The 19,517-nt window shown below is 43.0% G+C and overlaps 1 protein-coding gene across 2 annotated transcripts in view; it reads left to right on the plus strand.

Annotated features, from left to right (window-relative positions):
* The window catches only part of rsrc1 (arginine/serine-rich coiled-coil 1), a 106,095-nt gene that overhangs the window by 71,090 nt on the left and 15,488 nt on the right, over nt 1–19,517 (plus strand). For both annotated transcript variants that reach the window (XM_072392462.1, XM_072392461.1), the window contains exon 7: nt 14,425–14,496. In XM_072392462.1, the coding sequence (XP_072248563.1) occupies nt 14,425–14,496 (72 nt within the window). The remainder of the gene's footprint in view (nt 1–14,424; nt 14,497–19,517) is intronic.

Raw genomic sequence — 19,517 nt, forward strand, 5'->3', positions numbered from 1 at the left:
CAAAGCCACGTCGCTTCATTCATCTCCACATCTCCTTTTGGCAGTCGGACAGACTATCTGTGGGCGTCAGAGTCGAGCTTATTAACTTGGTTCTGATCTGTGATGCAACAGGGGAAAACAGGGCTCACATGTCTAATTATGACTATTAATGAGAGGTCAGTTTCATTCTCAGCTTTAAACTGAGTATACTCCAACCGCTGCATTTCCTTTTTCGCCGCTGTCAGTCAAAAGAAACAGGCTGGAGGTTTGCCGGTGTCTTTGTCAGGAAAAAGATGCGCTCACACATAAGCAGTTTCACAGTGTAACGCCATTATTCATGTTTGTTCTTAAAAGTCTTGTCCAGGGTGAATTGTAGAGTCGGTTCCAGTTCGAGATAGCTGCCAGATCCTCATACCATTCATTTAGTGGGCAGGGTGGACCTCCTCTCCGTTCTGTCTGTGCTCATTCAGCGCAGGCCTGCTTGTGTCTCCTGTGCCTGGGCTAACTGAAAATATAATGACCTGACAGTAAAATCACTGCTTTAATTTGTGCTGAAGAAATGTTAAACACTTTAACGGGCTACAGAGATAAATATTGTGTGTTCTAGAAGGGTAGAAGCTTTTGGCCTTCAGTTTTTATGGATATCGTTTGTGAGACCATTTAAACGTTTACATTGAACACAATACAGCTCGAAACTGTAACTTTTCATGAACCGTTTTATTGTCAGAAAATACTTCAAACTGTCCGTCACGTTTCTTAAAGCACACGGTGACACCTTCAGGTCCCATGTTTTGTGCAGGCAATAACCCGAAGCCCAGAGGTGGGAAGTTAAGTATCTCAAATGAATCGTCATATTGCAACAGTGCAAACATTTCAGCCACAAAATGTTGAATATTTCTTAGAAGTAAGAAATCATTCCATATCTGCATGCAAATCACATTAGATTTAGATTTTTTTTTTTACACATTAGGGATACTTCTTTAACTCCTACAAGAGATGAGATTAGACTTTTGTCCCCTTTTTATGGTGGTTGTGAGTGACCAGCAGCCTCCTCTCTCATTTACCTGGCTTCCCTTTGAACTAGGCCCATCCTGCAGGGCGAACACACTTGTGTGGGGGGCGACAACCTGAAATTACCACCAGACCTTTTGCCAAGTCTCACTAAGTTGTCATTACTGAAAAAGCCTTTTTCACCCTTTTGAAGTGTGTCAGTACTTAGATGCCACTGCCCTTCAACCTTGTTCAGCTCTTCAGATATGTGTGTGTGTGTGTGTGTGTGTGTGTGTGTGTGGACTTCACTGTTTCCATTTGGCGGGCCAATCTTTAAAGTTGCTCACTGGTCTGTTTTTAGCCAGGGGTTGAGGCATTGCATTGAGTTGTTTCAAATGGAACCAAACTAAGCCTATATGCAAACAAAACCCAGGGAATTAAGGGAACTAAGCTGGCCTGCTCACAGTAACTCCCCGGCCAACTCTGAACCACAGAAGAAGAGAGAGTGAAGCAGAAAAGGGAGACAGGGGCAGTGTTAGGCCCTCTCAGTTCTCATGAATGGTCTGTTCTTTTAATTGTGTTGAACAAAACAACAGGGGCTAAGTAATGGGGTTTTAAAGCGAAGCACATTTGGATGGATTGTGTAACGCCCTGTGTGGGTGTGAGGCAGAGAGAACACAGACACCAAGGGCGAGTGGGCGGCATTGTATGACAAGAACAAAAGGCAGAAGTTGGCAAACGGAGGCAACCATCGAAAAGCCTGGATCCAAACTGGCCAGCTAATTACTGACATACATTGTCAAGGAGGCGGAAATGCAACAAAACAGGGATAAAGATTAATTTTATACCTCATCCTCCTCACTGACAGGTCCAGAAACAAATCCCGCAAATTGAAAAAGAAGAAAAAAATGAAGCAGGCAGATAGAGGTAGAAGGGATCAGAGGGATAAAGCTATGGGAGTGTTACAGTACAAAGCGGTGGTCGTAAGACTTCCTTTATTCTGTCAATCCCAGCTCTCAAATGCACTCTATAGACCGTTCTTCATGTTTCTCAGCTGAAGAGTTCGGTATAGAAGCTGTTTATAAAGCTAAAAGACGGAAAAAGAAACTAGGCCTCGAGTATACTTACAGTTGCTGACGCTATTCAAATTTTTAGGTCGGTTATGAAAGAACCAAGCCTCAAATGTTGAAAAGTTGGTCAGGGTAAATAAGAGGCTGCAGTTTGGAGATTCAGAGGTCATGATCTTGAGTGGGATGTGATGCAGCGATATGTTGTGGAATAATTTACAAGGAAAAATGGAGGCGGAGAGTGAAAAGGTATGAATGAGTGCTGGGATTCTTAATATTGTTGGAGTTTTGTTGTTTTTTTTCTTTTGTGGAGCACTAACATCTCCTGACATGTTTGTTCTGTATCCAGCTCTTTCAGACTTTGGTCTGCCATTTTTCTCATTCTCTGCTGGTGTGTTGTATTTTGACAAGTGTTTCGGGGAAAAAGAAATCACTTGTCATCCCCAAACTATGCCAGGCTGGTTTTCTTCCTCCCCTCTTTTTTTTTTTTTTTTTTTTCCCATGGAGGTTTCATGAGCGTACGCCGGCGATTTGGAGATGAAAGGGATGGAATCATCCCGATTCCTGCCCTGCCACTGAGCCGCTCAAACTCCCTGACAAAGCTGTCAGACTCCATTTTGGCTCCAGCTGCCAGAGTAAACTTGCTCTGCCATTTACAATCAACAAGAGGCATCGCAAAGTCCCGCTCCAGCCTGTGTCAGAACCCTCCAACTGCTCTTTTTTTTTTCCAGAGGCATTTAAAGTGTATTTTCTCTTCCTCTCTTTACTGTTTGGTTATATTTCCCTTCTTTTCTTCCTCTGTCTCTCTGTGTTTGTTGTGTATTTTGCTCAAATTATTCTCATGTAGACCTTCTGTTTGTGGTTGAACATGTTTACAGCCAGCACGAGGTACACAGACTGCAGAACATGAGGGTTTTCATCCTTAAACAAAAGGTTTTCTTATCCGTTTTGTTTGTTTTACTTCTATTTTTTGCACATTCTTCACAACTTTTGACAGGCTGTTGCTGTCAGATAGGAGTTTTTAAGGAATTGTATGTTAACTGCCCTCACTGTCGGTGTAAGTTTCCTCATTTTTGCATCACGTCAAGGGATCATGCATAAATTGTATCCCGGTTTTGTTGGTCTATATTGAGATTTTTCATTTCTTAAAAACTTTGTAAAATAAAATAAAAAAAAACCTTTTAACAATAGCTTCCTTTGAACTTTGAATGTGCTCAATTGAAAAATAAAGCCTCAGAGCGCTCATATTCCGCCGAGGCCAGAGGTCGCAAACTTAACTTAAACTGATGCCGAAATGAAGCAAAATTAAATAGTTTTTTTGCTTTAACTGTGTTCCAACTCTCCACCAAATTTCTTGAGATTTGGCTTTGTGGTTTTTTCTTGTTGAACCTCAATATCAAACAGACAGACAGCAGCAATTCGCCAAAGCGAGGCAGAGTTGGTGGGTGATGCATGCTCACCCGTGTATCAGCTCACAAGGCTACTCGCCGCGCTGATGGTTGTGGACGTATTCTTTTTGTTTGCCAATGTTGTGAAACAGCCGACGGTTTCTGAAAAACAATCAGTTGATGCTGATTATTTCGGTCTTTATGGATGCCGAAAAGTTTGCGAAGAAAGAAAGTGGTGCAGTGGGTTTACAACACAAAACAAGACATGGTGAAACAGAAAGCAATACTATGAGCTATCTTTGTTTTGGCTTTTTTTCTAATTACTGTAAGCTTAAATACTAGATGCTTAACCGCTAAAAGGTGATTTAAGCACGTTTGCCAATGCATGGAGACTCGGTACATGGCGTGTCAGATCACACGATTTCTGTGCCGTTGAGTTTTCGTTTCTTATGAATCCGCTAATATTTCTCTTAAAGCCATGTCACTGTCACAAAAACCAAGAGCTGCACCACTGGGTGTCTAAAAGGGGCGCAGACATGAGAGAGAAGGAGGATGCTCGCTATGTCTCCTGCAGCGCTGCTTCTGGTGTGAGAGAGGAAGAGTCTCCATTCTCTGACTGAGCTTTCATGTAGAGGCACCCAGGGGAGAGCCAAAGAAAGAGATACACAGAGGTGAGATGGTGCCACGAGGTACCAGGGAGCTTCTGTGCTTTGACCCAGCTTCACCACCGGCCTTTGAAACTGAGCTGCAGCTGTTTCTCCATTAATTGACTTTTACCTATTTCCATCATCATACAGCCATTTGGCACCTTTTGAGCAAAAATCAACAATATTTCCAACTCCTCGGGTGTTAGGCTTTGCGTCTTGTCTGGTCAAACCCGATCAAAGTGACTGTTTTTTTTGGATTGTTGCTAGGTGAAACCATCACTTTTGTCCTCTGAACCCTTTTGGCAAGTTTGTAATGATTTGCCGCCATCCTTTGAGATATCAAATGTAATTGTTATTTGCCATTTAGAGGCGAATAGCTGTTGACTTGTAAGTCTGTGTTTGTGCCCCTACACCACAATCACTTTTAATACTTTGAAGTGAAATGGTAATTTCAGTATCTCGGTTGTGTCCGTGTAACGCACTGAAACAGACATCTCACCGTTACAAAGAGCAAACGCTTCACCCAAATCCATTTACTTTGTCGCGCTGCGCCCAGCTTAAACCATCAGCTCGGCCGGTCTCAGCGTGGCCCAGCTCGGCTTGGAATGAATCTCTGCGCCCATAATCTCTGCGCCGGCATGTTAATTTTCAAGTCAAAGGGGCAGCTCCCTTTTCATCACGGCAGAGGCTGTGGAATATTTAGCGCGCTGCAGATGTTCATGAATAATGTCTGTGGCCAAACCCCTGGCTGAGGCTGGGGGAGGAGGGAGAGAGGGATGAGTAAGAGGGGAAGGGAGGAAGGGGGAGGGAGGGGGGGGGGGGGGGGGGGGGAGCAGTGAGGCCAGATGAATTACACGTAGGGGGGATCTGACAGGCGGCGTGAAGCTTTGTGATCATTCCAAAGTTCTAATAATCTCTCTCACCTTCTCCATCTCCCCAGTAATGAAAGAGAATAGGTGATTGCACCCCGGGCTATGTTCCCCGCGTAATGACTCCTCCAAAGGCACAGAGCCGCCAAGGAAAAATGAACTTTGAATGAGTGGCGAATTGGCTCTGACAGAGTGATAGACCGTGACACAGATTCTGTAGCAAAACAGACGTAGCGCTAATTGATTATCAATATTTTAGGCAAAGTGATGAAAATAAGCATTAAGAGATGAGAAAGAGAGAAGGGAGTGCACAACACTACCTTCAACAAGGGCTTTCATTTGTCCAATCTCTTCTGTTCTGTCTCTCAAGCGTCCTCTCCTCCTGTAGCCAGACCCCCCCTTAACACACACACACACACACACACACACACGCATGTTCCTTCTTTGGGATTTCATTCATCACGTGTTATTAGCTGACATCTTAGCTGTAATGATAAAACATGTACCTGAACTTGTTTTCTTTCATTTTTGTCTTTGATGGTCTGCTGAATCTTATGGGGCCATTATTAGTTACCTTGTCATTTTAGAGGCCATTTTTTAAAACTTTTTTTTTTCCTTTTGGGATTAAAATCCCTTGATTTTTTTTTTATTAAGAAAGAAAATAGGTGACACGCTTTGTTCAGCTAGATTTCTGGCAGGGTTAGATTGCAACTCATCAGTAATTCTAACATGAACTGGAATAATTGTTCAGATTTTCTGAGTATGACACGCACACACAGTCGGCCCGTTATTCATGATGTCCACACCAAAAGGGTGGGCCGACTTTAGCCGAGACCACCAAGTTTGTGTGGCTATTCTGCAGTGTGTGTTTGTTCCTGTAATGTGGTCAGTTGTGCTCGGCCCCACTGCCGCTGCCAGGGTCCCGGCTCTCCTGCCTTTCTTTTCTAAGTGGCCGCCCTTTTGAACCTCCTTGTGTCAGCGCTGCGATTAGCGGCTCCAGTTTACCTTTCATGTGTGGGGGTCCTGATAGATTTAGTCCCATTTACCCTCTTTGCAACCACCGCCGTCTCGGCTACACACATGAGACACACACTCAGTGGTGTGCCATTACAATGGCATCCAACAGGCTTTCAGCGGGGAAACCAAAGCCTATTCTCCACCATTCAACAGCATGCTCAAGTGCATTCATACTGGAATAAATGAACAGATAGTAAACACACACACACTAACAAGGCAAGCATATTTTTTTGCACCAACATTGCAATGCAAACTACTCATCCTAATTTCGCAGAATGCTGTCGTGGCTTTTGTTCAGCTTTTCTGGCTGCAAACGAGCACTTTTGAGCATCCTGGAATAATTTGACAAAAAAAAGTGATCATTATGAATAATCCACATGGGCTGGAAACAAGCAGGATTTTTTTCAAAGACCTTAACAACAAGTAAGATTTCCACGTGATCATTGGTTAAAAAAATATATATATATAGGTGACAAATTATAATATGCAAAACAAATCCGGTAAGAACTTGTTTATGAGCATTTATTTATTGGTTGGTAACTGCAAATAAGAAGTCTGTCAAATCTGCTTATAGTTTTACTTGAATCCAGGTTACAGCAGGATTTCGGATTGCGTTATTTTATGTATATCGTATCTAATACCATTTTAATCATTTACGAAGACCACAAAGACCTTGATTCATGTGTTTTTGGCTGTTTTTGTCCTCTCTGTGTGTTTTTGTTTGTATTGTTGTCCTTTATCCCTCAGGAAGTAAAATAATGACTATTTCTTATTATTTGTAGTGGTAAAGCAGCCACTCAGACAGTGAACAATAATCCAGTTCCTGTACAGGACAGTTATTTGGTGGGACTTGATGGAACATCTCTGAGTACCTTTGGACCATCAGGAACAAAGCAGCTACTACTTACTCTTCACTTATTTATAAAAAAAAAGAATTCAGTTAGTCAAAAAAGGGAGAAGCATCAGAGAGATGGAGCAAGAGCCGACGGATCCCAGGTTCAGTGGCAGTGTTTTGTTGCAGCAGCGGTCCTGTGAAAGGTCCATAAATGACCCACTGTGGGGTCTTGACTGTCCATCAGTCTTCTTTTAGATAACAAGATTGATATTTTCACCAAGAACAAAGTGGAAACCAAACTTTCCTCTCGAAAGAAATGGACTCTACATCAATGTCTCGGGGCATTTTTCAACAGTTTATTGCAAACAAACTGGCAACTGGCATCGGTCGTGTGCTTCCTCCTCCCAACCATTTCAACAAGCAAGAACACACTGAAATATCAAAGATGCTGACTTTACACCCTTTCTTAAAAACCTGTGGGTTTTTTTTTTTCAACCCCCCAGTGTAAACACTCGTTTTAGCAACCTGCAAGCACTGCAGCAGCTTTTGAGGATATAATGATTGCACAAACGTGTTCAATAGTTAAAACATAGCAAAGTTTGGAAGGAGCAGGAGAGTTTAGGGAGGGGAAGGGAACAAGGTTAGTAGGTGGGTAAACGAGTCGAGTGGAGGACATAAAGGAGATTAAAGAAGAGTTAGAGAGGCATAAGGAGGAAACGATGGTGTGTAGAGATGTGTTAGGGTTGAAGCTGAGGGTGAGATGTCATACAGAGGCCCCAGGATGCTTAATATTTTACCGTGTGATCCTTGCATTATGGATTTGGTCTGATTGCCCTCTCAAGACCTTTGTGAGGCATAGACCCGCAGATGTTAGAAGTTTTTGTTACAGAACTTTTGTGTTAATCTAAGAGGCACATCCACCCTCCTTCCAAACCAATGAAATAACTGCAATTTTACAGCTAACTGGCACACATTGCAATGAAATGTGAAAATGTTTTTTACTACGATATCTCCATACTGAGGGTTCAAGGTTGAACTTTGCGCGACGTTATAGAGGCTGTTTCCCCCCTCTAAGGGTTGTGTGTCATGCCTTTGTATGTGAGGTATTCTTGCAGCCTACATTACTGTGTAGACATCTCTGTGAGTTGTGCACAAAGCTCATGGCAGTGCGTGGTCCTGAGAGTAATCGCCCTTTCTGATCTCCTGTACTGTTGGGGGCCTCCCCTTCTCCCCAGGTTTTCAGCAATTTTCCTCTCTGGCCCAGGGTCCAGGGCCTTTACCACTTGGGTCTACAGGCCAAGGTGGGCTGCTTGGTCCAAGCCGCACGCATGCATGAGGAACAGGACCCTGCTTCTTAACTGTTTACTTGCTTGGCCCGAGTGTTTTCAACCTCAGACCTCCAGGGCTCTGTGAGACCAGATCCCACTGTGGTGTCTAGAAACACACTGATGTGGAGAGGTTGTTGGGAGCACTGGTCGTCCTTATTATTCACTGCCATTCATTATGGATTTATGTTATTTTGCTTGTCGTGTGAAAAACTGTTAATCTTTCAGGTTAATTTATATTCTTTAAAGTTACTGGGTTGTCACCTTTTAGTCAAGAAGTTGAAGTTGTTTCACATAGTCGTACTAGAGCAATGTCGCAATCATTTTGCGATACCATGGTGACAGATGCTTCGTCCAGAGCTTGTTAAATCAACCTGAATTAGCCCAAACAGTTCAGAACCCAAAGCTTTTTCTTTGGTATTTCTAACTTGAAAATTTGATGACAAAATTAGTCAGTTCTGAAGATTGTTGTTTGTTTGATTTGTTCTTTTTAAAATCAGAATTTCAGCTCTTAAGTGCTTCCCTGATCATGGTTGAATTGGAGTAGGCAAAAGGTTACAGTGTAAGAATTAGGAATTACAATAACTTAAAGCACCGAGTGAATTTCAGTCAAGGAAATATGTTTTGAGACAATTTTATCTGCAGAAATATACATTAGAGGGGAATGTATTTAAGCCTCAGTTGCTTTGTGATGGGTTTTGAGTTTACATCATAGTTTAAAGCTGCTCCTCCCCCCCCCCCCCTGTAAACTTTACTTTCAAGAGTCTTCCTTTAGATATTCAGGATCACTACTCAAGTCCTCACCTCTTTGAGTCTGATGCAATCTCAGCATGGTCACTGAAAGGAAAAGGCAAACATGGAGCCCAGGTGTCTAGAGATACGGAGTTGTTTTAAAATGCACAGAACAAATGCCGCGCGAGCAATGCTCTGTCTACTTGGATGTTGTCTCAAGCTGTAAGTGAGGACAGAGTCATTTCTTCGCATCTTGAGATGAACAATTCAGTGTGTCCCTCCATCTACAGGATAGTGCAGAGATCAGCATGTCGGTGTTGCATCTCAGTGGCATCTCAGCACTTGATCCAACTCCTCTGAAGCATCCGTTACAGTTCAACAAGAGAGGACCCCCCCCCCACTTCATAATATGAGTATGAAAAACAAAAAAAAAAGACAGTTTCAGCCCATTCCAAAGTAAAAATTGACTGATTTTGTAAGATCTACTTCTATAATTGTTTAGTTTGTGGATATTTCATAAGATGACAACATAAGACTGTGATGTGTTTCATTCAAGTTCAAGTCTCCTGCCAGACAGAAGTCTACTGGAGGGATTATCTGAGTATGACAAAGAATGCTCATACTTTTGTGAACTAAATAACAGTCTCATGTCTTTGCTTTCTTTCTTATGTCAGGATCTTTTTTTTTATCAGGCCCAACACAAATTGCACAATGCAGTCAATTATCTGTGTGTTATATGCTTCCACTTGAATGGCTTTGTGGAATCATGTGCTTAACATTTAGATTACTTCATGTATCTCATCATGTCTGCCTGTTTAATCAGGATGTCCCATGTCAAGTTATACTTAATAGTCCGCAGATCAAAGTGAGCTGGTTTTGATAGAGTCCTGCACAGACCCACAGGCACCTGCATGTGAACATGCTCGTACTCGGAAAAGTAAGGCTCGGCTGCAGCCTCCAGCTTGTGTTTGCTCTGTACTGTGCCACCCAGTGGTTCCTCGAGACATTGCTTCCTCTTCTGATCTATTTGACCTCTACGCCCGCTGTAGTTTCTCCTGTATGATCACATAAGTCCCACAGACACAGAGATTTTATCTCAGCTGACGTAAAGATGTCAAAACAGAGTGCCCCCCCCCCCCCCCTCTCATCAGAAGTAATACAACCTTTACAGGCTTTGGGGTTCAGCTTTTAGTCAATGCTGTTGGGCTGATCATTGCAATTTTGGAACCAATATTCTATGCCATATTGTGATAGAATTGCATGATTTTTTTTTGGTTTCAGTTGTTGTCTTCAAACCCTCATTGGTCTTAAATTTAAGCAGATTTGTCTGAAAGAAGAATAATTTGAACCGTGCAGGACAAGCCAAAGAATCTGAATCTGCTGTAACTTTGCATCAGTTTTAGCAGCAAATGAAATCCAATATTTATTTGTTTTATTTTCACATTTGTTGGGGTTCATTACAATACCCTAATTTTCCTGAGTACCTTTTATTCTTTAACAGAGTAGAATTGAGTCTATCTTCCGCAGCTTTTTAAAAAATACTTCCTCCCACTGAATTTTAGCCCGTCTCTCCACTTATCTGTCTGTCTGTCCTCCTGCCTGTCACACCTGACATATGTCAGTTAGCATGTCTGTCTGTCTGTCCGTCCAACACCCTTTCTTATGTTTCTTTGTTTGGTCTTTCTTGCTGTCAGAACTGTTATTTCTCACTTTGTGTGCATGTCTGTCTGTCTGCCTGTCTTCCACCCCGTCTGTCTGTCTGTCTGTCTCTCTGGGATTCGGTGTTGGTTGGAGCCCGGCTGCCGAGCTTCACTGTAAAGTGCTCAGCTGATTGGAGGGGACAGTTTTCCAATGACGCTGCGCTGCCTCTAATATTCTGTTTGTCGTTGGGTGTGAGGCTGATTTATCACGCCTCCTCTCCTGCTGACATTCAGATTCGCTTTGATGGGCAGCTGGACAGAATGACACCCACTTCTTCCAGCACTGCTAACATCCCTGCGGCTGCACGTGTGCCTAAACAATCAAATGCAAAGCTTGTTTGTTTTTTTATAGTTAATGCAAGATGTACAATGGATTTGAGTTTACATTGAAACATGAAGACGGGAACTTACTCATAAACTTGCACAAATTCTTTGATTAACTGGATAACTGTTGTGCTGAACTCCGCATTGCTTTTATTGAGCAACATGGGCATAATATTGCTCTTTTGTTGTTCCTTCACCTCACGAACTCTGTAATATGCTAGCCATACTCACTTCTAATGCTCACTTACTGTACCCGGCCTTAAAGCCTGAGCCGCCGCACTTTAGCGTTGACTAACCGCCTCTCCCCACCCCCCCAATCCCTCCTTAATAACTCTATAACTCACCTCAGCCTTAGATTTAATTGCTTATCTGTGTGTAAACGTATTAACCCTCTGCTGTATCTGTTTTGCTGCCGTCCCGGGGGCCCGACAAGCCTCTCTGACTGCCGCGCCTTACATCCAATGAATAGTCCTTCTCTGAGCGGTAATAGGGAATCAGCATCGTAGCAGCAAGCATTGGCGGCGTGTAAGAGATAAATCAGATTGGGGGTCTTGCTTTGCCAGTTTATTGAATCTAAATTGCGTGCGCGCTTGGCCCCCGCCGGCCCTACACGGCCCATCCATCTCCCGGCTGATAATGGAGCGGGCCCGATTCCACCTGGTGGGAGCATTATTACATTTCCCCTCTAACGAGACCCAGCTAATCCTGCCAAGGGAGGAGGATGGAAGAGAAAAGAGAGGAGGAATAAAGAGAACACGAGAGAGGAAGAGAGGAGTGAAGGAAAAACGTTGGTGGAGGAGGAGAAGAAGGGAGGGGAGAAGTGATAGAAAAGATTCTGCAAAAAAAAAAAAAAAAAAACATCCATCCTGGCAGCCTGCCTCTACCTCCCACTCTCGCTCTTTCTCTCATTCTCACTTTCCACCTCTCTGTTGCTGCGCATAAAACATCTTCCAGCGCCATCAGAGCTACATGGCCCCTGGGCCCCTGAGCTGCAATTACACTCATAATCACAATGCGATTTCACTGACGCTCTCCGCCCCTTACCGCTGCCATCCCTCCTCTTCCCCTCCGCCCCTGCAGCCAAGACTGAACGAAGTCTAAATGAAGTGAACGGGCCTCTCTTCTCCCAAACACCTGGCCGTTTATTACCCGCTTTAATAAAAGTCCATCACAGAATTATCCTACAATGAACTGGAGCCACTAAGTTGCCAAGAAATAAACTTCCAATAAGGGGCCTCCACTCACAGACATGCCTATATGGGTACAGTTGCTGATTCCTTTCATATGCTTTTTACAGTAACAGTGTCAACAGGCTTTTCATGATAGTACAGCAAAGTATGTAATGTTGTTTTTGTTGTTTTTTTTGTTTTTTTTTGAGTCAGTTGTTGTTTTTTTTTTAAAAAAAAAAAAAAAAAAAGAAAAGCAGAGCTCCTTATTGATGTAATTAAATCATATCCCTGGCTCAGCGCTCAGGCCTACTTTCATTGTTTTGAGGGGGCAGGATCCCCGTGAGGCTGTGCACTGATGAGAGATGGATAAACAGTTTGATTTGCTGCTATTGCCCCCAGGCACGGTGTACTGGAGAGATGAGCAAGAGAAGGAAGAGAAGGCATTAAAAAACGTGGAGGGGTGGGATAGGGCAAAACAGAAGGAGAGAAGCAAGCGAGAGAGGATAAGAGAACCTGTTGGGGGAGGGATGAAGGGATAGAGTTGGAGGATAAACATGCAAAGAAAAAGAGACGACAAATCGCTCCTGTTGTTTGTGTGCACGCGGGTAATGTTTTTTTTTTTCTCTTATTTTAGCTTGTTTGTCTCCCCCTAGCCGTCTTAGCTGCTCCTATACCCTACATGGCCCCCATTTATCTGCCTATCCTCTTTTTCCCTCTTTTTTTTTTTCTCCTCTTGTCTCTCCTCCGCTCCATCACACCTCCAATACGACTCTCTGTCTCTTACCTGCGTCTCGGTTGCCCCGAGCAGAGAGTGAACTAAAGAAAACACAGGAGTTCACTCGCACACACACATGAAAACACAGGTACACGCACAGGTGTCTGCGACAGGAAAACTCCTGTTTGTGAGGCATGCAGGACGGTGCAGACCATGGTTTGGCTTTGGCGCTTTTTAAATGGACAAACATATTGGAAGATTATAGTGCTGGCTAAGAGAAATGATGGTTAGGGCTGCTGATTTAGGTAGGGCTGCTCCCAAACACACACACACACACACACGGCACACCCCTGCTGAGGGTTCAGTCATCCATATAGAGTCATTGTTAGTAAAGATGCGGAACCTACGTTCTTAACCCGCCGTATTAGCAGTGTGACAGGCTTCTTGTCTGTGCCAATTACTGAGCAAAAACAGCAGTGCAGCCACAGGAAGACTCGCACAACCTATGGTCCCTTGCATCTAAACACACACACACGCACAGTAGATATTGTATTTTTCTATATAAAATGTGTAGTTGCAGAACAAACTCTAACACTCAAGCAGACAGAAAACGAGGAGCGTACACAGAGCACAGATGTGTACGCGAACCTCATGAGTGGTGCAATAAACCCCATTTGGACACCCACAGCTGTGCACTTACACAAACAGGCTGTAAGCGCTCACAAACACTTTCACCCACTCTTTTATTGTATTAACCAAAAAAGTGCAAAGCTCCCATTCTCTGTCCTCCCCCTTCTTACTCGCCTGCTCACTCTCTTCAGTTTCAGTTCTGCTGGGGTTTTTTTTTTTCTCAAAGTTTAAACTCATTAAGTGTAATGATATTGGAGACTCAATTTTACATAGCTCACTCATCAACCAAGTGAGATAGCAATAAAGGGGAATGACTCCACCGAGGCCCTAATGTTGCAAAATAAATGATGCGCCGCAACGGAAATGTAATTAATTTAGAGGCAGTATTGATAGTCCTGCCATACACGGCATTATATTTTTTAATGTGGTTTAACATCTTGATTATTCGGGGGGAAAGGTTGAGGAAAAGGAAGCCGAGACAACACGGTTCATGATGAGACATGCTCAAAATGCCCTGACGAGTGTTTACTCCCGCCGCCTCACTTTCTCTTAAGCTTTTCATTATGCCGAGACGATAAGCACCTCTCAGGGAGGAAGGCTGATTTTACAGGGGTGTGAAGGAGAAGCAGCAAAGGGTGCTGCCTGGTAGCGAGAGGAGAAGGTGGCGTCATTTATGTTGATCTGTACGCATACTTTTTATGGACCGATGGGTCCTCTGATCATTTTCTTTATTGAGAAATTTTTTTATTTTTTTTTTCAGAACAAAATTTTGTTTAAAAGAGTGCAAAATATTTCTTACAAACAGTTCAAATAAAACTGATATAAATTCAGCTTGGAAAAAAAAAGGGTTTAATCATTTATTTAGCAAAGCTTGACAGTCACGTTGCATCCATTGTTATTTGAAAATGGCCAATATTTTAGCACCTAAATTGATCTTTACATAACGCGTGATATTTTCTATAATAGGTAGAATACTGAGAGCTCACTGAGGATTTGCTTTGCTCCTAACTCGGCTTTCTGCTGCTGGTCTTTTTCAGCTAAGACGGATGAAGTTCTGAAGGCCAAAGTAGCCAAGCGAGAGGAGGAGGCCCGAAAGAAGCTGGAGGACGGTAAGAGATTGTTATTGTATGCATGTGGCTCTGATATGTGTCCAATATGTAAACACTGGCATAAAAACAATCCAATACACAATGTAGGAAAAAAAAAGGCTTAAACCGTATGAAGTTAACAGCAACATTTGTTGACAGAAGACAGGGAGAATTAAATCATGGCGGCGTTTTGTTCCATCAGTAAGTCATATGTATTTACTTTCCGGAATGAGAACTAAAAATGCTGGAGAAAAAGGGAGCGAAAAGACATGGCAGCACTCCCTCTGTTTTCCACGATTGTCAAAAATCAGTTGAGTGAATAAGAGTGAATTTATTACGGGCAAATCTTATAAAGCTCCCGTGTCTTGTATATGAACCAACAGCTATAACTGAATTAAGAGCAAAAACACGAAATGCGCTCCATTTTCTTAGATCAGGTAAATTGCTACATGCTCCGCGAATCTAATCTGTTTATAATAACGCTCCATGACTTGAGCACAACAATTCCACCTTCACATTTCATATATACTTTGAGAGCCATCGACTCGGAGATGCTGATTACGCTCTGTAGTTTTTATTAAGAAAGCTGTAATCTACATAAAAATGCAGGCAGAAAGGTGGAAATGTGCTTAGCATTGCAGGCAATAAATTCAGCACAACTCCTTCACTACCATGAAATGCACACACACACACACACACACACACACACACACTCTCTCAAAGATTATCTTGATGCACATTCAAATAAAGTCAAGAGTAATTTGCTGTGGATATGCTAACAGTAATAAAAGTCCTTAGATAGAATAATGACCTGGGTCCCTTACTGACCAGAGCACGATATAAATGAGAATCTCGAAAGCGCTGTTACCACCACGCCGTGTACATGCACACACAGCCATGAGCAGTAATAGAATTTGTCCAAGTGCGTGTGCTATTACGTCGCTGGACTCGGCTTCTTTCATTGTGTCATATTTTTTTGTGTGTGTTTGCATTGACGATGCGAGGCCGTGTGACCTTTAAAGTTAGCTGACCTTTTAGCCAAATGAAAGTCCAGCCATCAGAAACTAATTAGCCCTGCACTCTCGTTTTAGTCCCTCAGTTCTCGGGAAGAATTGATTCCCTCTTTCTCTTCGTTTTACGCTGTTTGGTTTTTGTCTTTTTTTCCAACCACTTTGCCAATAACGTTGATATTATTCATCCTTCTTGGTTGCAGTATTCTGTCTCTTCCCTCCTCTCATGTTTTCTCCTTTCTTTTTTTGTCTCATGTGTTCTCTTTCTTCTTACTTCGATTTGTCCTCATCAACTGTTTTGCGCCTCTCTCCAGCTCTCTGCAACTGTCTCCCTTTTTCTTTCATCTTCGCGTGGAAGCATTGCCAAAGCGGTGACTAAGTGCCTCGCTCAGGGCAACAGATTAAGGTTCCAAGTCAAACAGTTCTCATAAATGAAGTTCGCGCCGAAGCATTGCTTCTTTTTGGAATCAGTTCATTCTTTCTCTCCTTTTGCTCAGCGCCCAATCTTCCCTCACTGCAGCTCCTCATTCTGTATGTGAAGAGAAAGGGTTTTGTTCACAGTTCAGAGAAGTGTGATGAGGTGGCTCCGATGGCTGGTCCTTGCCTAGGTTGTGAAAGAAGCCAGTCGCACTGTCAGTGGAAAACCCGAACACAAATTTTAAAGCAGAATCAGCTAGCCCTCTATCCTCTTCTGCCCTTCCTCCCAGCACAAGTAAAATTGAGGAGGTGGACCGTTGCTGCTGCTAAACAGCAGATCACCAAGGGTCTCCTTACTCCCTGCAGGGCCTCGCAGAGGTCAGCACAACTGCAAAGTTTTACGTGAACTGCTAAGTCAGCTGAAATGAAAAAAAGCTTTGAAAGAAAATGGAGGGGAGAAGTGAAGAACACTACCACCTACACTCCACGTTCAGAAATAGATCCATACCCTAGACTGGCGATGTGTTTTAGTTAGCTTAGCCCTAATCGAAACCGCCAAGATCTGATTCATGTGGATGCTATGATATGCAAGCTATTATTGTAGCAAACTGCAGCTGCATACTGTGGAGCCCTGAGAGAAGAGAGGGGGATTTATCAGCGAGGTTTACTGAGGGAGAGGAAGGAGAGGATCAATAACTGGCCCTGTGGTCATCAGTTAACAAAGTAGTCTCCACTTAAAAGGAATGTTTGGCTCTCTGGTTAAGGGCAGCCAGATGATGCTAGTGGTTGAAAAAGGAAACGCACGATATGAAAGGGTGTGAGAAAGAGAGAGGTGGATGATTCCTTTGTTGGTTAGATGCCTTGTTTAGGCTATTACAGCTTAGAGATGCTGTTTGTTTGCCCAGGGGGCTTTTAGCGAACATAGTGAACTCAGCTATAATAAGATGGACTGACTTCCAAAGTCGGTTTGTGTGGACTTTACTGTTAGCTTTATCGAAGGCACAGATATCACTGTGAATGGTAGTACTGGATGTGTACCTGGACAGATAAATATGTCAAATTGCAGCCAAACTACACTTACTCACCGACTCTGATTTCTGTGGATCCTATTTGGTCTGTACATCAGAGCTATCTGCGACCATTGTTGCGCCGCGTCCCTGCTTTTTTTCGCTGAGTCTACTCTTGCTGTAATCAGTTTGTAATATATATCTTTGTAATATATTGAAGCACACCGATATATGTTGGTGGAAATGAAATGAAATGAGCTGGTAAGTGCAGTAGAGGTTGACTGGTGAGTACATCAGAGAGTAAATACACTGGGTACAATTTTCCAATTATTTATCAACGTGACATTTATTTTTCTCAATAAAGCATTTTGTCTATTTATGTCCAAAAACAGTGAAAATGCTCGTACTGTTCACCGGTATTTTAAGGTTTTCTGCTGATTAACATGTTTCACACGGAAAACAATGTCACATTTAAGACTTTTTTCACCCCCCCAAAACAGAAAAAAGAAAACTGACACAATCATATTTCTGAAAATATCTTCCATTTTTCTGTTATTTCTAACTGATTTCCAAAGCTGGGAATTTAAATATGATCAGCCTCTGTTTACAGGTATGTGAGCTGTCATCTGCTCAAATCCGCTCAAATTTATGTCAATTCCCGCCTCTCTCTTCTGAGAAAATCTTTAGAGGTTAGGAAAATGTTAGCAGAGCCTCAGTCACACGCACACTCTCAATGCTGTCGTCTTGTTAATTGTAGGCCCCGTGTCTCGTTCTCTGACAGAAGCACGTTTTAATCTTTGCCGCCTTCCCTCCAAAACACGGAACGATGTAGCTATGGATGGCACACTAGCCGGTAGCTTACAGACGATATCTTAGCCCTGAACCTGCTCTGTCCCCATTACCTCAAACCACCGCCAGATTGGGAGATCATATATTTTAATGAGACGTATAATAGCTCTTTAACCCATATCATTAGGGGAATATAGTATACCTACCGTTTGCTCTTTTGCCTGTTAAACGAAAGGACTGTTTCCCTAATTACGCGGTGTGTAGGACAGGTCACTGGTTGGGTGTGGACCTGTGTGTGTGTGTCTGTGTTGAGGAATTATATGGCCATTAAATATTCAACCTCAAGCCCCCCCTCCAGCCCCAGCCCCAGCCCCCCCACCTCCCCCTTTTCTCGACCTAGCATCCATTAACGCCTCATCACCGTTTAACTAGCTCTGTTGTCAATCACCTCAGGGCCTCGGCTGAAACAGAAAATATCTGGATCTGGTTTCCTGCCTCACTTGTTCAACATAAAGGAAAAGTGAGAGTGAGAACACACACCCCCTACTAACGGAGGGACATCTTAGTCAAGGACAATTAGATATAGCTGAAATATCATTTAGGGTGAGCGTGACTGCGCCATCATTTGTTTGAAATAATATTTCTTTGTTTGGTATAATTGCATGCGCTGCTGAACAATTTGTCAGTCAGCTGAAATTTCACCTCTGCATTCATACCAATGCCAGTGTGGGTGTGTGTATGTGTCCATAATAAATGATGTGATCCCTTTTCTAATTGAAAATAATAACTAATCCACGGATAACAAGCTCTTGTATAATCCAAAGCCATATCCCTTTAGTTCTGGCCTATCTCGGCTGTAATAAAAGACAGGAAATGAGAGGCAAGTGAGAGTGGTGGCTTGGACATTGACGCTTAATGTAATCTGCCTGGAAATCAAATTATTTGACCTGGAAAGCCTAACAATACAAAACTCCTGCCAGGCTGCTGTTAAATATTTAGCACGTGCCTGTCATGAATACAAATGGAGCGCAAATTAGAATCTACAGGCGCGTGACCCCCATATCACACCCGGGGAGCATGGGGGGCTGGCTCTGCTTTAAATGTTTTAATTAGCGGGGCCACGGTGTGGCGTGCCACGCTACCTCACCGAGCAGCATCGCTTGAAGGACAAGCAGGGAAATTCAGCTGCTGGTAAACACGAGCAATTTGGCGTCCACTTTCTCAACACATTAACTAAAGCATGAAGATTCTGTAAGGGAAGGTCTGAATGATACCAAGGCGGCCTGATAGGTCCCAGCATCCCAGCTTTCCCTAAAGCTGCGTTCTTTCTCTTGGTTATATGATCTACCTGAGAACCTGAGGGAGGCACTGTATTGCTCTCCTGGACTCTGTACTGAAGGAAGATCTGTCTCAGTGATTTCGATGTAAGAAAATCTGGTTTGTATTGATTCGGTATCGATTAGTGGAGTTGGCCTCATCTCCTGTCGTTACTTCAGATGAATGGCCTTATTTGTTGTGTTATTATGTTCAACACAATCATGCCAGGAACAGTCAGAGGACTATTGAACCAACACTTCATTGGCTTCATGGGTTCTATTTGTTCCAGGAATTAAAGGATGTTTTCTGCCAGTCTGGCTCTGCATGGAAAGTGGAAAAGAGAGCACACTGACGGGCATTTGCACCATCACTTCAAAGCTCTTTATCAAACACAATCTTACTTGAGAACATTCCGTATTTATATTTGATTATTTTTCGCTGCCTAAATGATGATGAGTAGTGTCACAGATTCATTCGAACCATCTTTCTTTTTATTTTCTCC

Source organism: Leuresthes tenuis, unplaced genomic scaffold, assembly GCF_036924035.1.
Source record: "Leuresthes tenuis unplaced genomic scaffold, fLeuTen1.0.hap1 SCAF_9, whole genome shotgun sequence".
In the NCBI taxonomy this organism is placed as follows: Eukaryota; Metazoa; Chordata; class Actinopteri; order Atheriniformes; family Atherinopsidae; genus Leuresthes; species Leuresthes tenuis.